The sequence below is a fragment of the Podarcis raffonei genome, chromosome 1 (assembly GCF_027172205.1).
Source record: "Podarcis raffonei isolate rPodRaf1 chromosome 1, rPodRaf1.pri, whole genome shotgun sequence".
Lineage (NCBI taxonomy): Eukaryota > Metazoa > Chordata > Lepidosauria > Squamata > Lacertidae > Podarcis > Podarcis raffonei.
The window spans coordinates 60375049-60395180 of record NC_070602.1 but is presented as its reverse complement, the minus strand read 5'-3'; the positions used below and the strand labels follow the sequence as shown (position 1 = coordinate 60395180).

General features: G+C 39.7%; 1 protein-coding gene and 1 long non-coding RNA gene across 9 annotated transcripts in view; one reads left to right on the top strand and one right to left on the bottom strand.

The window, feature by feature from the left end:
* LOC128414234 (uncharacterized) overlaps window positions 1–9095 on the top strand; it is a 55003-nt gene extending 45908 nt beyond the window's left edge. For all 4 annotated transcript variants that reach the window (XR_008330615.1, XR_008330616.1, XR_008330618.1 and 1 more), the window contains 4 exons: window positions 3415–3518; window positions 6317–6471; window positions 6735–7969; window positions 8897–9095. This is a non-coding gene — a long non-coding RNA (uncharacterized LOC128414234). The remainder of the gene's footprint in view (window positions 1–3414; window positions 3519–6316; window positions 6472–6734; window positions 7970–8896) is intronic.
* NELL1 (neural EGFL like 1) overlaps window positions 1–20132 on the bottom strand; it is a 363706-nt gene that overhangs the window by 7856 nt on the left and 335718 nt on the right. For all 5 annotated transcript variants that reach the window (XM_053389174.1, XM_053389155.1, XM_053389145.1 and 2 more), the window contains 2 exons: window positions 9090–9283; window positions 1234–1410 (listed from right to left, as the gene is read on the bottom strand). In XM_053389174.1, the coding sequence (XP_053245149.1) occupies window positions 1234–1410; window positions 9090–9283 (371 nt within the window). The remainder of the gene's footprint in view (window positions 1–1233; window positions 1411–9089; window positions 9284–20132) is intronic.

Genomic DNA, 20132 nt, shown 5'->3' with positions numbered 1-20132 from the left:
GGCAAGATTTCCTGTAGTGATTTCCTTGTTCACAGTCAGGCTCTTAGCTGCTGCACTACACAGATTTTGACAGAGAAGCCCCATTTTCTGGCCTTAATTTCTAAATACTGATAATGACATATTGGGAGAATCTCCATCCCTCTGTTGACACAGGGATTCCACATGGCATCGCTAATGGATAGCCATCCAGTCTCCTTAAAAGCCTCTAATGAAGAAGGGTCCACCAACTAAAAATGTTGAATTCAGTTGTTCCCCCAAACAAATATTTGGAGTACCTGGTTGAGGCTTTTCAGCCTAAGAATGTGCATGAGCAGCACACATTTGCATGTATATATGTTTGTGCAATCATTCCTAGGAAGCCCCAGCTGGATCAGGGCACAGTAACTGAACTAGACAGCAAAGCTCTCTCACAGTTTTCAATTTAGAAATACAGCTATCTGTTTCCTCAGTAAAACCTGCTATTACCTCCAAACTTGTTTCAGCAGCAATAGGCATTTTCTTTTTAAAACCGGCAGGCTTTCCTGGACAATTTGGTATGCAAATGTTCCCCCTAGGCTAAAGTAAAATACAGCTCTGCTTCTTATAGTCTTAACATGTATGTATTCTGTAAGGTGAAGAGATCAATCCTTTGTGTGCATAAATCTTGATGGTCTTTAATTCATGATGACCCCTCTAACCTCTACCTTTGTGAAATGTTCAGAATAATACGTTGCAGAGGAAGAGACACAAAATAAAGCTGGTGGAAGCTTTAAATTTTTTCCTCATGCCCAGACCAAAATGGTGAACATTGTAATGCCTTTGAAGATGCTGCATGTTGAAGAAGTAAGTTGAAGAAGTAAGTCAAATAAGCACCTTTTAAAAACTTGCTACTTCATGTTATGTACCTTAGAATATATGTACAGTGGTACCTTCGTTCTTGAACGTGTCCGTTGACGAACGTTTCAGAACCCAAATGCTGAAAACCCAGAAGTAAATGCTTCCGCTGCGTGTTTCTCAACTGAATTTGCAGACAGCCCTTTGCACCTCGGTTTTCGAATGTTTCAGAACTCAAATAGTCTTCCGGAACAGATTACATTTGAGAACCAAGGTACCACTGTATAGAGCTTTCCATACTGTATTTTGTGTCATGAGAAGAGAAGAGTGTGCATTTTTTATTTTTCAATATGGCGTTTCCATATCAATCTTTTACCTCTCTTGCATCTCTTAAGAAAAATATTTTATTGGCTTACATACCAGACAGCGGCACTGTTGACAGCTGTATGTCCAATTGTCTCCACTTCGGTACAGCTTGTGCCCATTCTGATCTAAACATTGACTGGTGACTCTGGTATCACATTCTGGGCAGCAGAAGAAATCAACACTGGGATTCTGACAATCACACGTAGTTCGTCGGCAGAATATTTTGCCATCCTGTCAAGAAACAATCATTATCATTAAGTGTTTCTAAATAACGGATAGATCAAATTGGGGCAGTGCCTAGCAATGCGTGTTAGCAATTTGCATTTTATAGTATTACTCATGATACAGTTCACAAATATAAGTGATTGGGAAGCTCAATAGTCACATTTCAGAAACTCATACCATGCTCGTTGTTCTATAACAGGCAAGAGGTGACGCAGTATTATTTAAAAAAAAATCTATAGCAATTCTCATAGTTCTGCTTGTGAATGAGGCTGCACAGACTCTTGCATAAATGGAAGAACACCTCTGGATTTAGTTTCACTTTTGCCTTCCAAATGTGATGGAGCACCTTTGGAAACAATCCTAAATTTAGTGTTTGAATGTATTGCAAAGCTATTTATTCAAAGAAGCAAGAATATTTGTCCATAAACATTCATGTACTTTTCTTTGCTTTCAACTGATGCATTAGCAGTAAACACCCAAGTAAGAAATTCATGTTGGACTCAGTGCCATGTGGACTTAAGAGTGAAAACTGGCAATGAATCTGATGGCAACTGTTCTATGATGGCACCAACTGTTGGGTGAAATGCAGTGTATGTTGCTCCACTTACAGACCACATTGCGTCCATTGCTGGAATGGGGAGGAAGCAATATCAGCAACTCTTCTTCCCACCCCTCCGCCCCCTAAATATACTCCAGCAGACCTCTCAGCTGTAAACTGCCTATCTCTACTTTCTATTGATGGATGACTTTCACCAGCAGAGTGACACCCATTGAATATCCAGATTCACATTGATCCTAGTTCTGGGATGCCTTAAATAAATACTATGAGTATTCCCATAGACATCAAAGACAAGATTATTTCTATTCCAAGGAGCCGCCAAAAACGTATCAAGCAGCACCTATTTTCTACATTTTTCCTGCTTTCTAGCCAATATTGGGGTTTGTTTTATTCTGGTTAGTTTAGCATATTGTAAATGTTATCAAACTGAGGTTTGGTACTCTTTCCACTTATACAAGAAATATGCTCTCAAATTTCATCTATGGAAGCTATGTGTGAATGGAAAAGTTCTCAACTTTGCCACTTTAAACCATTGCCCTTGCAAATAGTTTCTTGGGTGCATTCTGAATGAATAAACGTTTCTATTAGTCACATAATGCGTATCATGAAGCAACAATTTTCTTCACAAATTTTTGAATAACCATGTAATTGTAGAGATAATATCTTCAATAATTTTGTGGCTGAACAGGTGGCACCATTAATTTAACAAAAATGCATTACACTGCAAAACCAGGCCTGTCAGAGGAATTTAATACAGCAAGTTAATGGAGGAACCTATCATCCTTTCACCTTCAGTTATATCTAGTTATGTTGTTGTTGGGTTTTTTACAGCTTGACTTACAGTCCAACAGAGGAAGTAGTAGAGACTATGTCATCATATCTAACAACTCAGCACAATTTCACATTCCTTTCTCGCTGAAATCAGGATGTAAAAGTGCTTCACTCCAGATTGGCTCATGCTCTCAGACTCATTTTTGAAAAACTTTTTATTTATACCTCTCGGAAATGAAGCTTTAATACCACAACTGCTAAATATTTACTCCTTGCATAGGATCCTGCACATTTCAGTGGCTACAGATTAAATTACAATCCTTGTGATAACTAGAGCATCAATATTGTTTTAAAATGTAAAAAAGAAAGTATGTGTTGGCTTGATGGAAAAGGGAAAATGAGTTTATTCAAATTGTGAGGATGATAATTATAGGAATTATTGTGCTGGAAACTCTACCTGTTATTATAGGTGAATAAATAATTTCAATGCTTTTACATGCATAGCATTGAACTGAAATCTAGAATACTAATGAATTATTTCAAATTAGGTAGTGGGTTTGCTGAACGGTTAATTCAAGCAAAACAAAAAACCCCACCCCCACCCAACTGCTTTTAAGAACAGGGTTTTCAGCCCACCTACTCATAGGCAATACTATCTCTCAAAGTTGTGCTTCCTACAGTAGGGTGAAGAAAAGAGACAGGTAGACCTGAGAAGTAGCTGGCACAGCAGCTGCTGAGACTCACTGTGCTGCTGAACTTCTGAAGAGACAACCATTATCTCCAGGTGAGAGTACAGTAAATTTGCAGTTCAAATGTGAAAATGTACATCAGTTATCAGTGGCATAGTAAATGTCAAGCTACGTTGTCACACAGCTACTTCACCCTGAGCTCAAACGTTGCCCATGTTTCAAAGAGCAAGAATGCTGGTTTTCATGTATGAAAGAAGCTTACACCCAGTGCTTTCCCCCCCGGGGGTACTCAAGCGTATGCAGTACAGGCACCTTTTATTCTAGAAGAAAAGCACTGCTTATACCAGTGCAGATAAACAAATTGAAGCAATCAGGAACCATTTCATAAAAGGTTGCAACTGCTTTTATTAATAAGAAAAGTATTTCTAGCCTTCATAGCTGTGGAACCCTGGAATATTAGAGAAGCCTAGCAAAGTTTTAGCGCCTAGTGAAAATTCAGAGGCACATCCAGACATCTGAGAAAGGGATGCTTCCAGTTCTCAATCAAATTTCTGTCCAGATTTTGGAGTTTGGAATAGCCTTGTTTTGTTTCAAAAGTGGAATTAGAATTAGGAGTTTTGCATTTTTCCTTTAAAAACAAAAACAAAACAGCAACCTTGAATTCTATGCAGAACATTGTGCCTGAACATTACAGTGTGTCTCCCCACACAAAAACAAAGCAAGCAAGCAAACAAAAAAACACTTTCAAGGTGCCTATGGTTAGCCAAAGGCTAGTTCCTCTCATGTCTTGCAGTGGGTGGTTATTATTATTGTTTAAGTGTTTCACTTCATGTTTTATTTGCATCTGTTTCATTTTGGTATTCATTTTTCCCTTTTTTAAAAAGACATTTTTGCTACCACCTGTGAGGGCAATGCAGCAGAGTTCAGCATCACTCAAGTTTTGCAATGGTTCATTAGTGATACTGAAATTAAATTATTCAAATTAAATATGTAGTGCAACCTAGTCCATATACTTGATGTAACTGGTATTTGGACTTAATTAGAATTTCATATTTTTCCAACACAGTTTTCAGTATCATTGGAATTATTATGCCTCTCGTAGTATTCTATGTTTTGTATACAGACCTGTTCACTCTGCACTCTACAGAGAGCAATTTGACCCCAATATTTCAGTGTCACAAATATGTAGCCTTTTCCGCTGCACAAAGTCTCTTGTTGCTTTGGAGTGTCAAATATCCATCTCTTAAAATAACCTCAGCAATTTCTAAATAATTCTTCCACTATGTGCACAGACTGAACAAGTGGGAAATATAGTCTCTTTTCATCTGATAAAATAAGAACGAAAAGCGAGCCGCAGTGACCAACATCACTATGACCACTACCAAACACCACTACACCTGTACTTCAACTAATTACACCAAGAGAAGTTACAAAAAGAATGTCATTTGAGCCCAGTGACAAGAAAGCAGCTAATACTTTGGAATAATCAGAGGTTTAGATAAAGGAAAAACTGGTGGTGAATTTGTGTAACAAGTTATTTTAAAAGTTAGATGAATAATAGAATTGTAGAATTGGAATGGACCCCAAGGGACATCTAGTCCAACCCCCTATAATAAAAGAATCTCAACCAAAGCATCCATGACAGCTGGCCATTCAACCTCTGCTTAGAAACCTCCAAGGAAGTAGAGTCTAGAACTTTCCAAAGGAGACTATTTTTTTGGTTTAAAATCATGGCACTATAGTTTACCCCTCATAGAGATACCACCCCAGCACTCTTAACAAACTACAGATCCCAGGATCCTTTCCAAAACTAAATTTCTATAAATTATAAGCACAGGTTCAAGGAATCAATTAAAATCACAAGTGCACTTCCATTCATTACTAGTAGGGTGGTTTATATCAATAAATGAAACCTGTCAAGTATTGCTTGTATGCTCATGCCCAAGTCTGGAAAGGGGGACTCTTAATGGTGAACTTAACTACTTCCTCCTCAAGTGATTAAAACCCAAGCTTGAAGTGCAATTAAATTTGAACCCAGATCATAATTGGTTTCTCAGTTCCATTGCCAGGATCACTGCCACTAGAGTGGCAATTAACTGGTGGTGGGTCACAATGGAGAGTTGTTGCTGGTGAGGCCCCCCTTCCTTTCTCCCTGGCATGATGAGCATTAAACAGTAGCATTCCAGGTGCCAAGGACCCTTGGAAATGTGGTTATCCATGGTGCCCAAGTCTTTGGAGATGCTGCTGAAGTTCCCCTGAGTCAGGCATGGAAAAGAACTCTGGAGCTCATTAAGCCTGCCTCAGAAAATCCAAGCAGAAGAACTGCTTGCTCACTTTACACCTACTGAATAAAACGGAGCTCTGTTTCTTCTTTACATCCACTGAAGCCACTGTAGGGGCAAAGAACAAATGTGAGGGAGAAGCCAAGGGCCCCGTGAGGCATGGAATCCTCATTACCACTTTTGTATTTTGTCCCTGCAGGGTCTTTCATCACTCCCATACGGAATAATGGCTCAATTTATTTATACAGGGGCAGGCAAAAGACACTGTAGAAGAAGGTGTAATGCTGAAAGATGACTCACAGCGTTGGCTTCTTTCCCCGTCCTCGCTGGTGCACCTTTATTCTTGCCCAATTCAATATAATGCAAGCTACTATGTTTAATGGGGCCATAATAAAGAGGTGCAGGCATGATAAATTGTGGTGGTAGAAGGAATACAACCTCCCATATTTCCACCCCTGAATTGACTTGGAAAACTTTTTCTGGTTTGGCAGGGGGAGGGGAGAACCTCAAATTATTTCCAAGTGAATCCAAAGCAAATTTTCCAAAGTTCACCCATCTCAAGTTCATGGTGTAGACATTGTGCTCCATAATCTAGGGTATGTATTTTCCAGGATGCTTAACAGACATATGAAGGCCTCGGGTGCCTGAAGAATGATAAATCCCAGAATCCCTGGCATAATGATGCACTGCATTAAAGACACCAAAAGGGAGAGAGGAGGAAACAGAGAGGCCTCAAGAGAGGACCTCCCATTACCACAACTGCCTGGTATGTTGAAAAAGACAGGCAAGGTATTAGAGGGGAGGTTCACAGGTAGGAGTGTGAGGGAATGTTTAGACTCTTGTTCTGCTGCTTGTCATGGGGCCAGAATTTGCAACTGGGTTCAGAAAATAAACACATGGTACGTTTCTAAATATTCAGAGTGGAATCCAGTTTGTCTGTTATATTAAAGGGAGAGTTTTTGATGCAGTGGATACCACCGCTAACAGAAGGAAGGGAATTTTGGCTGATTCCTTCTTTGCCCCCTTCAGCCATCTTGGCCCTCTGAAAATCTGCTCCTGGGGGCTGGGGAACACCCCAGAACTGCCTAGAAGGTGATATGGGAGGCTACAGAGCGAAGGAAGAATATGAAGATTACCTTTCCTGCTTTCCATCAGCAGAGGTCTGCATCAGACCAAAGACTCTTCTGCAAATGGAAGGGGCGCCTTCCATTTGCATATTGTGCACCAGTTATTTTTTTGAACACAAAGGTAAGCCATACGATGGCCAAGCAATTTGGTTTGTTGAGATCCACTTTGAATCAAGCAGATGAAAATATGTACATCACTATTTAAATCATGTCTTTCCCCCATATATTGTCCATCTTGGGAATCTCTTTTCAGGGAACACTAGCTTCCATACTAGTAAGTCAGTAAAGCTGCTTTATTTTGGGGGGGGGGGAGAAAACAGGATTAAAGACAACACAGCTCCGCCAATGCTGTTATAATTCACATAAGGCTTGAGGGATGTACTCTGAGAAAGCAGAGAAAATCTACTTCAGGCTACTTTGGGTAATGAATGCACTCAACTAATTAAGCTGTTAGAATTTTAATGTTTTAGCAAATTCTGCCCTCATTCATAGGAACAAAAACCAGTATGTTTAGAGAGGATTAGATGAAATATTATGTCTGGTGGATTGCTGCAGTAATCCCTTCCTCACTTATCTGTGAAATATTATTATTATTTTAAAAAGGTGTCTTCACATGGTCCAAACCTGGGCACATTATGCCAGAATTGAATATCATTGGCCATGGGGTGGACTATCTAATTCCACATTCACATATGAAGCAGTGTTGGGACAATTATGATTTTGTTAGCTATTTCAGCGAGCTAAGAGTACATTCAACAGAACATTTTATGGAAAGAGGTTTTATTTTATGTGAAAGATACCAGACTCTGTTTCAATTAAGGCACTGTAGAAAAATTCATACATAATTTACTAGAGCCAATTGTTATAGAATATTAAAATAACTTTTAATAAATAGTCCTGACTAACTGGCAATAAACTGTATTAAGACCCATAAACAGTATATGCTGGCCTTAGCATAGTCATATTATACCTTCACTAGGACTTGGAATGCTCAGAAAAGTTGAGATGCTCCCACCAAATGATGATATTGTAGCTCTTTATGGTGGTATTATCCCTATTTCGTTCCTCAAAATATATTCTCAATAACTTCTTCCTGACTGTGAAGCAGTCCTTCTGGAGACATGCACACAAGTTGAGGTAATTTTAATATGTTTTAGTATTTTGACTTTTGTATATTTTAAAGTATGGTTGTGATTTCTTCTTGATTTTACTGTTTTTTTCTTTTGTAAACCACTTTGAAGTTTTCAAGTGGTGTATAAATTTTATGAAATAAATAAATGAGCCATTTTTGCCACCAGCAGTTCCTTTTGCAAGAATGCAAGGTTCCTCCTAAATTTTCAGGTAATGCTTTTGGAAAGAGGAAAAGTAGTCTTATAAAACCATATTTTGCATGCATGATTGCATCATAAATATTCTTAAAATGTTGCTTGAGGTGGGTTCCTATTCCCAGTGTTCCAAAATGCAATACAACTGGAGAGTAGTGGAGATTGCTTCTGTTGCAAATATTTCTGATACAAATATTCCAAGTAAATTTCATATTTCACAAATTCACCACTTTTGACCTTTATAGAGTCTCAAACACAATTCTCTACGAGGGCTAATGTAGCACAATTGTGAACTAGGAAATTCCCAGTCCAAATTCCATCTCTGCAACAAGCTCACTGGGTGATTTTTGTGATTATAATAATGATTTACCTTACAGGGTTTTATGGATTCCTGCAACAATGCCCTGAATACTAATGAACTATAAATGTTGTGTGTGTTGCTGCCACCATACAAACCTCTGCTGGTGAGGGCACTTTTGTTTGAAAGGCGTGAGTGAAAAGTATGAGTGAGGGCTATCTATCATACAGGGAAATGTAATCCCTTAAATGTAATTTTTAGCATCCAGCAGTGTTCATCTTTTCAGTCACCTACAACTGTCCCAGGGCACTGAAGTTTCTTCTCACAGTTTCATAAATAGAAGAGTTGTATAGACCAGGAAGTTTACTTGTTTTCTCATACCAGTTTTGCATTGATGCAAACCTGCTTGCTAGAGTGAATTTGCTTTGGGTTTTTTTTAAGGAATCAAGAAAAGATTAATTCAGATTACAACTCTCCAGGGGGAGCCCAGGTGATTTTGGAAGAATTCAGCCTAAAGTCTGACATGGATTTAGTTCTTTTAAAATGGGTTTCTTATTTTAAAAAATATGCAAGGAAAAGAAGAAATTGGATTATTAAAAGAGTAAAAAAAATCAAAAATCAAACAGGAACTTACCTTACAAGAGCAAACAGAACACCTGTCTTTCTTCAGTGTCCATACCTGGCCATTCCGTTTCAAGCCTCCTTCATGTGTGCAGTCACCAGTGCAGGATGGTCCAGATGGACAGAGGCAATCAAATCCTCCTGCCAGGTTCACACAGGCGGAGTCATTCCAGCAAGTGTGAGTCCTCAAGGCACATTCATCAATATCTGCACAATACAGAAGAGTTTATTGGGCTTCAGCAAGTTGTTCTTTGGGAACATCATAGTTCTTTGGGAACATCAAGTATTTACTTGAGACTGGATTTGTAGGCCTGCTTTGCTAAGAGCATATATACTTTCTACACCCACACTCTTAAAATGATTTCTTTAAAAAGGTTATTTCTCAAGTTGAATCAAAACCAAGTAAAATAAATAAGAAACAACTTTTAGAAACTTCTGTTCTTGCATTATTATAACTCTTCCTAGATGCTTAATGGTTAAGAGATTATGTTGCCTCTCGAGGGCATAAAACAATGATATATTTTTTTTAAAAAAAATAACGGAAGGGGACCAGTAGTTGTCTTTTTAAAAAAACATACTGAGTAGGAGTAAATTGCTCCTAAGTAGCAGGCTATTCTTGGATTTGTACAGGAAAAGGAAGTAGTAAGGACATAAGTAAGCTTTTGCATGAGCAAATACACTTCCATGCTAACAGCAGTCGTAGGGTTTTCCCATGTTAGAAGCAGGGAGGAAAGGGAAAGTGCCATGAATAAACCTTCAGGCAATTTGGCCTTCAGTGTTTTGGTGTTTGTTTTTTTTAAAGTAAGGGTTATATTATTTTATCACAAATAATCTAATTTCAGAGACTTCTTTCCTCCAATGCTGTACTGCTGACACAAAGAAACCACTGACATGAGCAATTAAATATGCCTACTTGGTCTCTTATGTGTTTTACTCCCCCAACGCTATACTGTTCATACATAAGAGACACAGCTAAGATAATATAAGAACCAGTTACTATTACAGATGAAATAAAACACCTGTCTTTAGCAGAAATAAGACAGTCCTCTCAAGCTGAAATTTAGGGTAGTAGCAATAAAAGTGAAACAGAAAATCCACCTCATATTTCTCGGTTAGAAGACGCACTTATTCTAACCCCAAAGGAATCCAGAGCAAAACGTATTTCTAATGTCTCTCTATTCTGGGCTTGTATTCAAGTGGCACAGACAAATTAGTGTGGATCTAATTACAGAGCATTAGCAAAGTAGCACTTGCTCTCTAGACAAGAGTCACTCACAATAATAATTCTACAACAACAGTCCTGTTTACAACTTTCACAGTTAGTGTGCTTTGCAGGCCAATTGAGGAAATGAGCAGAGATGATATTGTCTCTTTATGTGATGAGAAGAATTCGTGAAGGTGAAAAGATTTTCAGTTCAGGGATCATCCAGTCATTCACACACACATATTTTAGCTGAGGAAGTGCAAACTACACCAACAATGGAGAAGCATAATAATAAGTTACAACAATATATTTAACTGAAAGCTGCATAGAAGACAGAATTGTGACCCTACCTATAGGTTAAAAAAAGCGCCTTTGAGAATGGAGGATTCAGAAGCTCAACAATATCACTTACACTGTGTCCTTTTTTAGCTCACAATTTGTTTTGTCTTAGATTGCAGTCCTATCGTCCCTGAGACCCTAGGACCCATCAGATCTCCCTAAGGGGAGGAGGAGAGAAAAGTCCACCTTTGGAGAGGAAGGTGTTGAAGGTTGTGGAAAAGTTCCTGCAGAAGGTTCCTTTCCAACACTGAAGAGCGAAAAGGAGGTGCTCACAAGGGGTGTTCTAGGCAAGGTTGCAGATCTGTCCTAAACTGGCATAATTTATTCCACTCCCATTAAATTCTTTGTGAGGGAAAAGTTTCTCAAAAACAAAGAAACCCGCAGAAACAAAAAAAATAGCAACAGCCACTTAGAACAGGAAAATAGGAAAGCACCATCCCACCTTCTGCCCTATCTGGAAGGACACAGGAAAAGGGAGTTAGTCCCCCTTTGTTCCCCTCTGCCTACCCTTTCGGATTGTCCTATTTGTTTCACTGGTGCTCAATGAGCAGCTCAAAAGTTTGCATGTAGACATTTCAGCAGCAAACAAAAATTACTGGTTCATTGCCTCTTAGAGATGTGGCAATGTTAATTAAATACCGCAGAAAAGCAGCAAAACATATGAGCCCCATTTGCACAAATCTATTTTTAGCTACAATGCTAATGACACAATTAGACTTCCTATTCATTCATATATATATATATATATATATATATATATATATATATATATATATATAATGAAAAATGATCTTACCATATATTCATATATGATATGAAAAATGATCTTACCATATATTAGCATAGCAAAAGATTTTCTTTTGGCTGTGATTTAAAAGATTACATGCAGTATGGAATGTGCAATTTACAACACAAGTGGCAAGCAGCGATTCTATCGTCCATTAGAATGTTGTTGAATTGTGCACTCCGGGCATCAATAATAGGGTTAAATCTACTCCTTCACTGCAAACTCCTTAAGTGCTTCTCCCTTAATTATGTTTCATGTCCCTCCCCATCCCTGGAAAAGAAAAAGAGCCACAAGGGAAGGTCTATTTCTGGTTGGGAAAAGGACAGGAGGGAAAAGGGTTAAAAAGCCTCTCTGTCTAGTTTTCTATTTAAACGCAACCTTCCCCAGGCTGCACACACATATACATCACAATGCTCTGCTTAATGTGTAGTTTGAGTCTCAGTTTGCAATAATGTTCCCATTAGACAGTTCTCCTTCCCTAGAAGACCTCTCTTGCAGTGATCATTTTGCTGTTTCAGTCTGACAAAATAAATAGCCATAATGTGGCCATCTTCAAGGACTATTAATGTGCACATTATTTATTAGTTTTTTCTTGATTTTCCATATAATAAGGAATGCAACTTGAAAGGAGCACTTTAGGTAATGAAAAGGTGGCTTGGTACCTTCAAACCAAATACCATGTACTGTGTTCCAGCTGCAAGAGAATCATGAAAAGGAAAGCTATATACTTATAATAAAACTAAGGCCATGAATAAATTGATGAGAAGTAATTGTTTCAATGGGAAAATACAAACTAGTTACCTTAACTTTCTTCTCATTGTTTCTCTTTTCAGTAGGCTTTCACTTACACTTCTGGTTAAAAATGTCACTACAGCCATGCTTGGGTGTTTTTGCATTGAAAAGATGCAAAATAATGTTTTCCTTTGCTGTGTTAAGGTTTCATTCTACACCATGCATAACATATGAATCGGGGCTAAAGAATAGATTAGAGGCATAGATTTTACAGTTCAAAACTAAAAGAATTTCACAGATGAGCATGGGGCCATATTGCCTACGAAGTTCCATGTAATTGCTTTACTTGCAACACAGACTCTAATTCTACTTCCGTGCAATTTAACAGATTTATGAGAAGCCAGATGTTGGCAATTATGGAAACCAACATTATTCATATTCTCAGTACAACAGACCTGTTTGCACTGCAAAACCCAACGTAATCTATTATACATATAACCAAAGGAGAAGAGGCATCCTATTTACATACCCCCAAATACTTCATGCTGAGAGCTCATAAACAGCACTGCCAAAAGCAGCAAACCTTGCCAATGAACAAATAATAAAGCAAAAAGCCCAACACCTTGTCATAACTCCGTTTAGGATCCTAATGCAAATTATAGTTTATTATGTTCTTGTGTTTGTTATTTAATATCAGCCAGTAATCAAAATATCAGGCTCAAAAAAGTGGCATCCATTCCAAGTTCAACTTGGAACACAATTAAGACTACTAAACAAGGCAAATGTTTTAAACCTATACATGAAGCATTATTAGTGCTTCATGACACAATTTAAGGAGCTAGTTTTGAAGCACAAAGACCAAAATGAAATGGGTCTGGTCTACATGAGGATTTTCTTGCCTACGAGCCTTCTCTTGTTTCCTTATACAGTGGTACCTCAGGTTACATATGCTTCAGGTTACATACGCTTCAGGTTACAGACTCCGCTAACTCAGAAATAGTACCTCGGGTTAAGAACTTTGCTTCAGGATGAGAACAGAAATCGTGCTCCGGCAGCACGGCAACAGCAGGAGGCCCCATTACCTAAAGTGGTGCTTCAGGTTAAGAACAGTTTCAGCTTAAGAACGGACCTCCGGAACGAATTAAGTACTTAACCCGAGGTACCACTGTAGTCTCACCCTTCCATTGTAGTCCTTAAAGGGGCCCTGCTTTTAATCCTTCTCAATTCAGAAACATTACCATGGTAAGGATCCCCAACACCACCACAAAGCCTGGTCATTTACCCCATAATGCAAGTTAAGTAATGCATTTCCCTTGCTCATGACAGGAGCCAGTAGCCAGAGGCAAGCAGAGCTATGCTCACTAGCTAAGCAGGCCTTTGCCTAGCTTGCCTTACTGCTGAAGTGGAAATGAAGGTTTTAAAATATGCTCAGATGCATCAGAATAGTTGACCCTAATCTCCTCCTCCTCCTCCTCCTCTTCAAACTGGTGAAGTGATTGCATTAGTGAGCCATTTGAAGTATCACTCTACTTGTAATTCCCAGAAACTGGTGTTCAGAGATATACTGTCTCTGACACTAGAGGGAGTGCAGGCCATCATGGCTAGTAGTGATGGATAGCCTCAACTGCCATGAATTTGGGTAATATCCTTCTAAAACCATTAGCACATCTTGTGGTGAGGTACTATGTGTTTTGTGAAGAAGCGCTTTCTTTTATCTTGACAGAATCTTTCAAAATTCAGCTTCATTAGATGGGCCTAAGTACTATCAGGGAGGGAGAAAAGCTTGTTCTTTTCTTCTTTATCTACCCCTGTATAACCCTATACACATCTATCAAGTCCCTCCACTTTGCCCTTTCCCCTAAACTAAAAAGCCTCAAATGTAACCTTTCCCCAAAGGAGAGTTGCTCCACACACTTGATCATTTTGGATGCCCTTTCTAAATGCTTTCCAGCTCTTAAACAACCCTCTTTAGGTTATGAGGCTAGAACTGTACACAATATTCCAAGTACGATTACACCACAGATTTGCAGAATGACGTGAAATATAGGCCGTTCTATTTTCAGTTGGTCTGTTTTCTTGAGTGTCCTGGTTCCTGCCCCAAACACCACAACCGAGGCACTTAAGGTGTGAATGGGAAGAAAGTTTTATTTAAGGCTAACAATGGTACAGGTCAGGCTACAGGGGCAGAACAGCAAAGGCACACCTAGACAATTCAAGAACAGCATCAGGACAGTGCCAGATTTCGGGTGGATCCCCTGCACAGGGGGTACAAAATAACAACAACACCTATATTTATACGGGTTCCTACTCAAAGTTAGGGCCCAGTCAAGCAGGTGATTGAGTTGCCGCAACTATGATACAGTGTACTTCAGAGCATGCACAGAATGGAAGGCAAGAGAGAGGAAGGCATGAAAATAAATATTTAGGGGGCACACCAAAATTTGTCCTCACTCGGGGCACCATATTACCAAAGTCAGCCCCTGATCAGGAGTCAAAGACTGGATGGAAGCTGCAAAGATGTCTCAACAAATGGCCATGCCCCACCCACCAGCTTTTATCAAGAGGCTTCTCTAAGGGGTGCCAACCAGTTCTCAGTGATGGAGGTTTTATTTGTGGGGGGGATTGTCGTCGTTGCATTTTGTTTGATTACATTTTATCATATGCTTCCTTAAATCTCTGAAAATCATATTTTTAATTTTTAAAAATAGTTTTTTTATATAAAAACTCTGCTACATTTATTTTTACTTACTGCATTTATCAGAGAACCAGAACAAATAGAAAGAGCCTTACTCAGTTGCATAAAAAAACCAGGCTCTGAAAAGAGAGAGGCCTTATGAAAGATTGTATTACTTGGAGGTAAGTCTTACTGTGTTTGTTGGGGCTTCTTCCCAATGAAGTGCACATAGTCTGTGCGGTACCAAAATGGCTTTAGAACAGAGAGAGACTCATTTAAACTGAAAAATTCTTCCATTTTTCAAATTGTAAACGAGGAGTAAGAAAAGCACATAATGTTAATTGCACTTGTAATTAGGAAAAATTGATATAAACATATCTTAGGTAAACTGAATATTTTTCTTCCTCTTCTTGGCATGAATCTTAAATCAATTTATTCATGAGAAGAGCTCTACTGAAATCACCTGAACAAGCAAAGTGTGTTCAGCATCACAATGGATAATTTCTACTGACATGTAGCTTGATTAAAGATTGTGTCCAGGCTTGGTGTCCAAGACATGGATGAAGAGTAATGAAATACTTCTGATTTTGATGTAATTTGCATCTCTATTCAGACAGTTTCTTGCTTGTCAAAAATGCAAATATTCTCATGAAAACTGAAATGCACAAAATTCAGCTCAGCTCCAGTTTAGATTACTGACAACACAATCCTATGCATGTCTACTAAGATGAAAGTTCTCTTTAGTTCAATGAGACATACCGGTACATTCATGTTAGTTTCTGAAAGGCTGAAGGAATAATCACATGGAAGAGATGGAGGGCTAGGGTACTTCTAAATGGTCCTAGCAAACCCTTGTGTGATTCAGTCATTCAAATGTAAGCAGAGTGGTGCGGGATCCAGCCATAAGAAAGCAGCAATCATATACTGGTATGTGCAGAAATGGGCAACAAGCCTTCACTGAGTTACTGCTAATTTGGGTTGGTAGTGGATTCGGGCAGAGCACTTCGCTGAGCTCAATCCGGCCAGCTACCCCTCACATGCTCCTACTGCTCAGAATCTATCTCTACCCTGTGCATTTGAGAATGTAGTCATAATGGATCAAAGTAAAGTTGTTGCAGAATGTCACATATCTGCCAGGCGTGAGAGGACATAAGATATTCCAAGTGATTTTTTTAAAAAAAGAAACCACTTTTAAATGCTTAAAATAGCTGTTTAAAACTATTTTTTACTGGTAATCTCACTGTTTTACTGTAAGCTGCTGTGAGGTTGTAGTTGTTTTTACAGCCAAGTGGTGTATGAATTTTATGAGGTAAAATAAATAAACCCAATAAAAATTCAAAACATCCTGGTGTTGTAAGAACTATCATTTCCAGCATCTGTTTAAAAATACGTATTTTTCATTTGTCCTAAACTGTTCCACTGTAGCATAGTTTGTTACAGTTACCTTCATCATCCAGTCATTAGAAAGCAGCAATCGTATATGTGCAAAATGGATAACAAGCCTTCACTTAGTTACATCACCATCATCAAAACTATTTCTTTTAAATCAAAATAATATGCCTTTCCATCTAAACCCAATCTACCAATCTCTCTTCCCATTATTCTCTCTTCTAAACCTCTGCAACTGTCTCAGTTTTCAACTCTTATCAGCAACTGGTCCCTCCCCTCCCCAAGATCCCCAAAGTAGATTCTCAATCTATGGCATAACCAAAAATATATGCTTATAATAAACATGCAGTTTTGTAATATATTCAGTACATATTACACAGTTGATATTGCCACAATACCATTCAAAAATCTGATCAATAGTGGGCAGAAGGAGTGGACAATAGGCAGGAAGATCTTCAGTTTGGTCTTTCTCATATCTTCTGAATACTTTGTTTTTAACTGATTTCTACTGAGAATTTTAGTATTTTATTATATATTTTTTAAACATCTTAGAGGGTTTTTTTTTCAATTAAGAGGTGTATAAAATATGTTAAATAAAAATGACTGCTGCAGAAGTGCAAATTATATGGAGCACCAGGCAGTTTCCCCTATAACACCATAGGTGGCATCAGTTGCAAGAGAGAATTCCCTTCTCAGATTTCATGACTATATATTGATAAATTGATTATATCAAGATTATGCCAAGGAATGACTTGATAGTCAATGAATTTGTCATTTATTGTGTAAACAGTATGTTATATTTAAAACTCTTTTTTAGCAGATTCATGATCACTCATGAAGGAAATAGCTCTCAAACTAGCCTGATTTCTCAAGTAGAAATACTAAATAATAATAATAAAATAATAATAATAATAATAATAATAATAATAATAATAATAATAATAATAATAAATTTTATTTATATCCCGCCCTCCCCAGCCGAAGCCGGGCTCAGGGCGGCTAACAACAATAAAACAGTACAACAGTACAACACAACACAACACAACACTCTAAAATCATTCCTTATAAAATTAATTCAAATTAAACCACTGGCAACCATTGGGCCAGAGCTCCGCGAAGATTGCCAAAGGAGGGAGTCAGGCTGTGCCCTGGCCAAAGGCCTGGTGGAACAGCTGTGTCTTGCAGGCCCTGCGGAAGGATGTCAAGTCCCGCAGGGCCCTAGTCTCTTGTGACAGAGTGTTCCACCAGATCGGAGCCACAGCCGAAAAAGCCCTGGCTCTAGTTGAGGCCAGCCTAACCTCTCTGTGGCCTGGGACCTTTAAGATGTTTTTATTTGAAGACCGTTTCTCTGTGGGACATACCAGGAGAGGCGGTCCTGTAGGTACGAGGGTCCTAGGTCCTAGGGCTTTAAAGGTCAAAACCAGCATCTTAAACCTGATCCTGTACTCCACCGGGAGCCAGTGCAGCTGGTATAGCAGCGGGTGAATGTGATCTTGCAGCGAGGACCCCGTAAGGAGTCTTGCTGCAGCATTCTGCACCCGCTGGAGTTTCTGGGTCATTCTCAAGGGCAGCCCCACGTAGAGCGAGTTACAATAATCCAGTCTGGAGGTGACCGTCGCGTGGATCACAGTGGCTAGGTCAGGGCGAGAGAGGTAAGGAGCCAACTGCTTAGCTTGGCGGAGATGGAAAAATGCCGCCTTTGTTATAGCTGCAATCTGCGCCTCCATGGAAAGGGAGGTGTCGAAGATTACACCCAAACTCTTAACAGACGGTGCTGGCACTAAATGCACCCCTGCAAGAGATGGGAGTTGCCCCCCCAATCCCATATCGTCCTGTCCCAGCCACAGGACCTCTGTCTTTGAAGGATTTAGCTTCAACCGGCTCCCACGTAACCATCCAGCCACAGCTTCCAAACATCTGGTCAGTGTGTCTGGGGCCGAGTCAGGATGGCCATCCATCAACCGATAGAGTTGGGTGTCATCAGCATATTGATGGCAACCCAGCCCAAAACTCCGGACAAGCTGGGCGAGGGGGCGCATAAAGATGTTGAAAAGCATCGGGGAGAGTATTGCACCCTGAGGTACTCCACACACCAAGGAGTGGCGCAATGACAATTCCCCTCCCCAAGCGCCACCCTCTGTCCCCGACCAGAGAGAAATGAGCGCAGCCATTGAAGGACTGTGCCCTGGATCCCCACGTTGGCAAGGCGGTGGTCCAGGAGTTCATGATTGACCATGTCAAAAGCTGCTGACAGATCTAGAAGAATCAGCAGCCCCGACCCGCCTCGATCCAGCTGTCTACGAAGATCATCTGTTAGGGCAACCAGAGCTGTCTCGGTCCCATGACCAGCGCGGAAGCCGGACTGGAATGGATCCAGAGCCGATGTTTCATCCAGAAACCCACCAAGCTGTTCAGCAACCGCTCTCTCAATCACCTTACCCAGGATTTTGATGCGAAGATTTAACAGTATCAACTATATGAAATCCAGCAAAGCTGCATGATAAATGTGACTCTTGCATTTCTTTTCTGGGAATACAATATGTACATCCATCTGTAGAAAACTATTTTGATTCATTTACCTTAACGTTTCTAGCTTCTTTTAGACAGACTGGACAGACTGGACATTTGCTCTTAGTATTTAATGGGAAAGTACCAGTTGCTATTTTTTTATTGCTATTTATTTGGTGTTATTACCGTATTATTTCATTTTGTTTCTATATTTTTAAGAGATGCAGTCACGTCAACTTCAACGCAAAGAAAAAGCATTAGGCAGGCAGAGGAAACAGGGAGGTAGGAAAGTCATAGAATTAAATGTTTTGAAAGGTACCTTGAGGGTCATCTAGTCCAACACCCTTGCAATGTAGGAATCTCAACTAAAACATCCATGGCAGATGGCCATCCAACCTCTGCTTAAAAACCTCCAATGAAGTGAGTAAGTAAGTGGTGCAAGCGCTGAGTGATGGGCTCAGTTAAACAGCCAGGAAGGGCCAGGGCAGCTCCCAGCAGCCGTACTGCTCAGCTGCTACTGTGCACCTGCCCCTGAGGCTGCTGTTTTGGCTTCAGCCATGTCAGAGGCTATGGAGGAAGAAGCGTCAGCAAAGTAGGACTGTGGCTGAAGAGCTGCCTCAGCAGGGAAGAGGCCTCCGTCATCGACCACCACTCCTTTTAATTCTCCTCCCCATAGCCACTGATGACAGTAACACAGAGCTCTTGGGACTGGGGTGAGCTGTGAGGGGATGGGGACTGACTCCAGGGGGTAGAGTTTGGAGGGTAGGAGAGCTGTGAAGGAGTGGTGTGTTTGGCAATTTACAAAGAGAGGGGTTTGGAACTTGGGTTGATGGGTAGGCAAGCAATGTAAACCAGGGCAGCAGCCCCTGGTTATTTTACAATATTTATATGCTGCCTTTCCAGTGAATTGTTTGAGTTGTGCATGACTGCGCAATATGGTATGTATTGCATTTCACAGAGTTTTGTAACTAAACAAGACTGAGTGGGAAGAGGAGTGAGAGGTGGGTAGCAAAGGATGGATGCTAACAGAGTTATCTTGTAGTTGGGGCTACCAAGATTAAGCTGTGTTCATGTGCACATACTTGTGCATTCTAAGTCAGGGGTGTAGAAACTGGTCACCCAGATGTTGATGGACTACAACGCCTATCATCTCTTACCATTGGTAAGAAGTTGGTAGACGTCCGAGCCCAAATCCTATTTACACGTTTTTGTTTATACTGTTATCATTTTATAAAACTGACTCATTAAAATGCCAGAAGCAGAACACAGTTTTTCAGAGGTGCCACTTTCTACCCTCCCCTTTGCTTAATTACTTCTCCGAGTAATTTACCTCTGTGCTTCATTATAATTGCAGCAGAAAGCAGAGAAACAATGAAAGCAACTACTGCAAGTTCATTTACTTTGTTTCCCCGACACTTAAAAT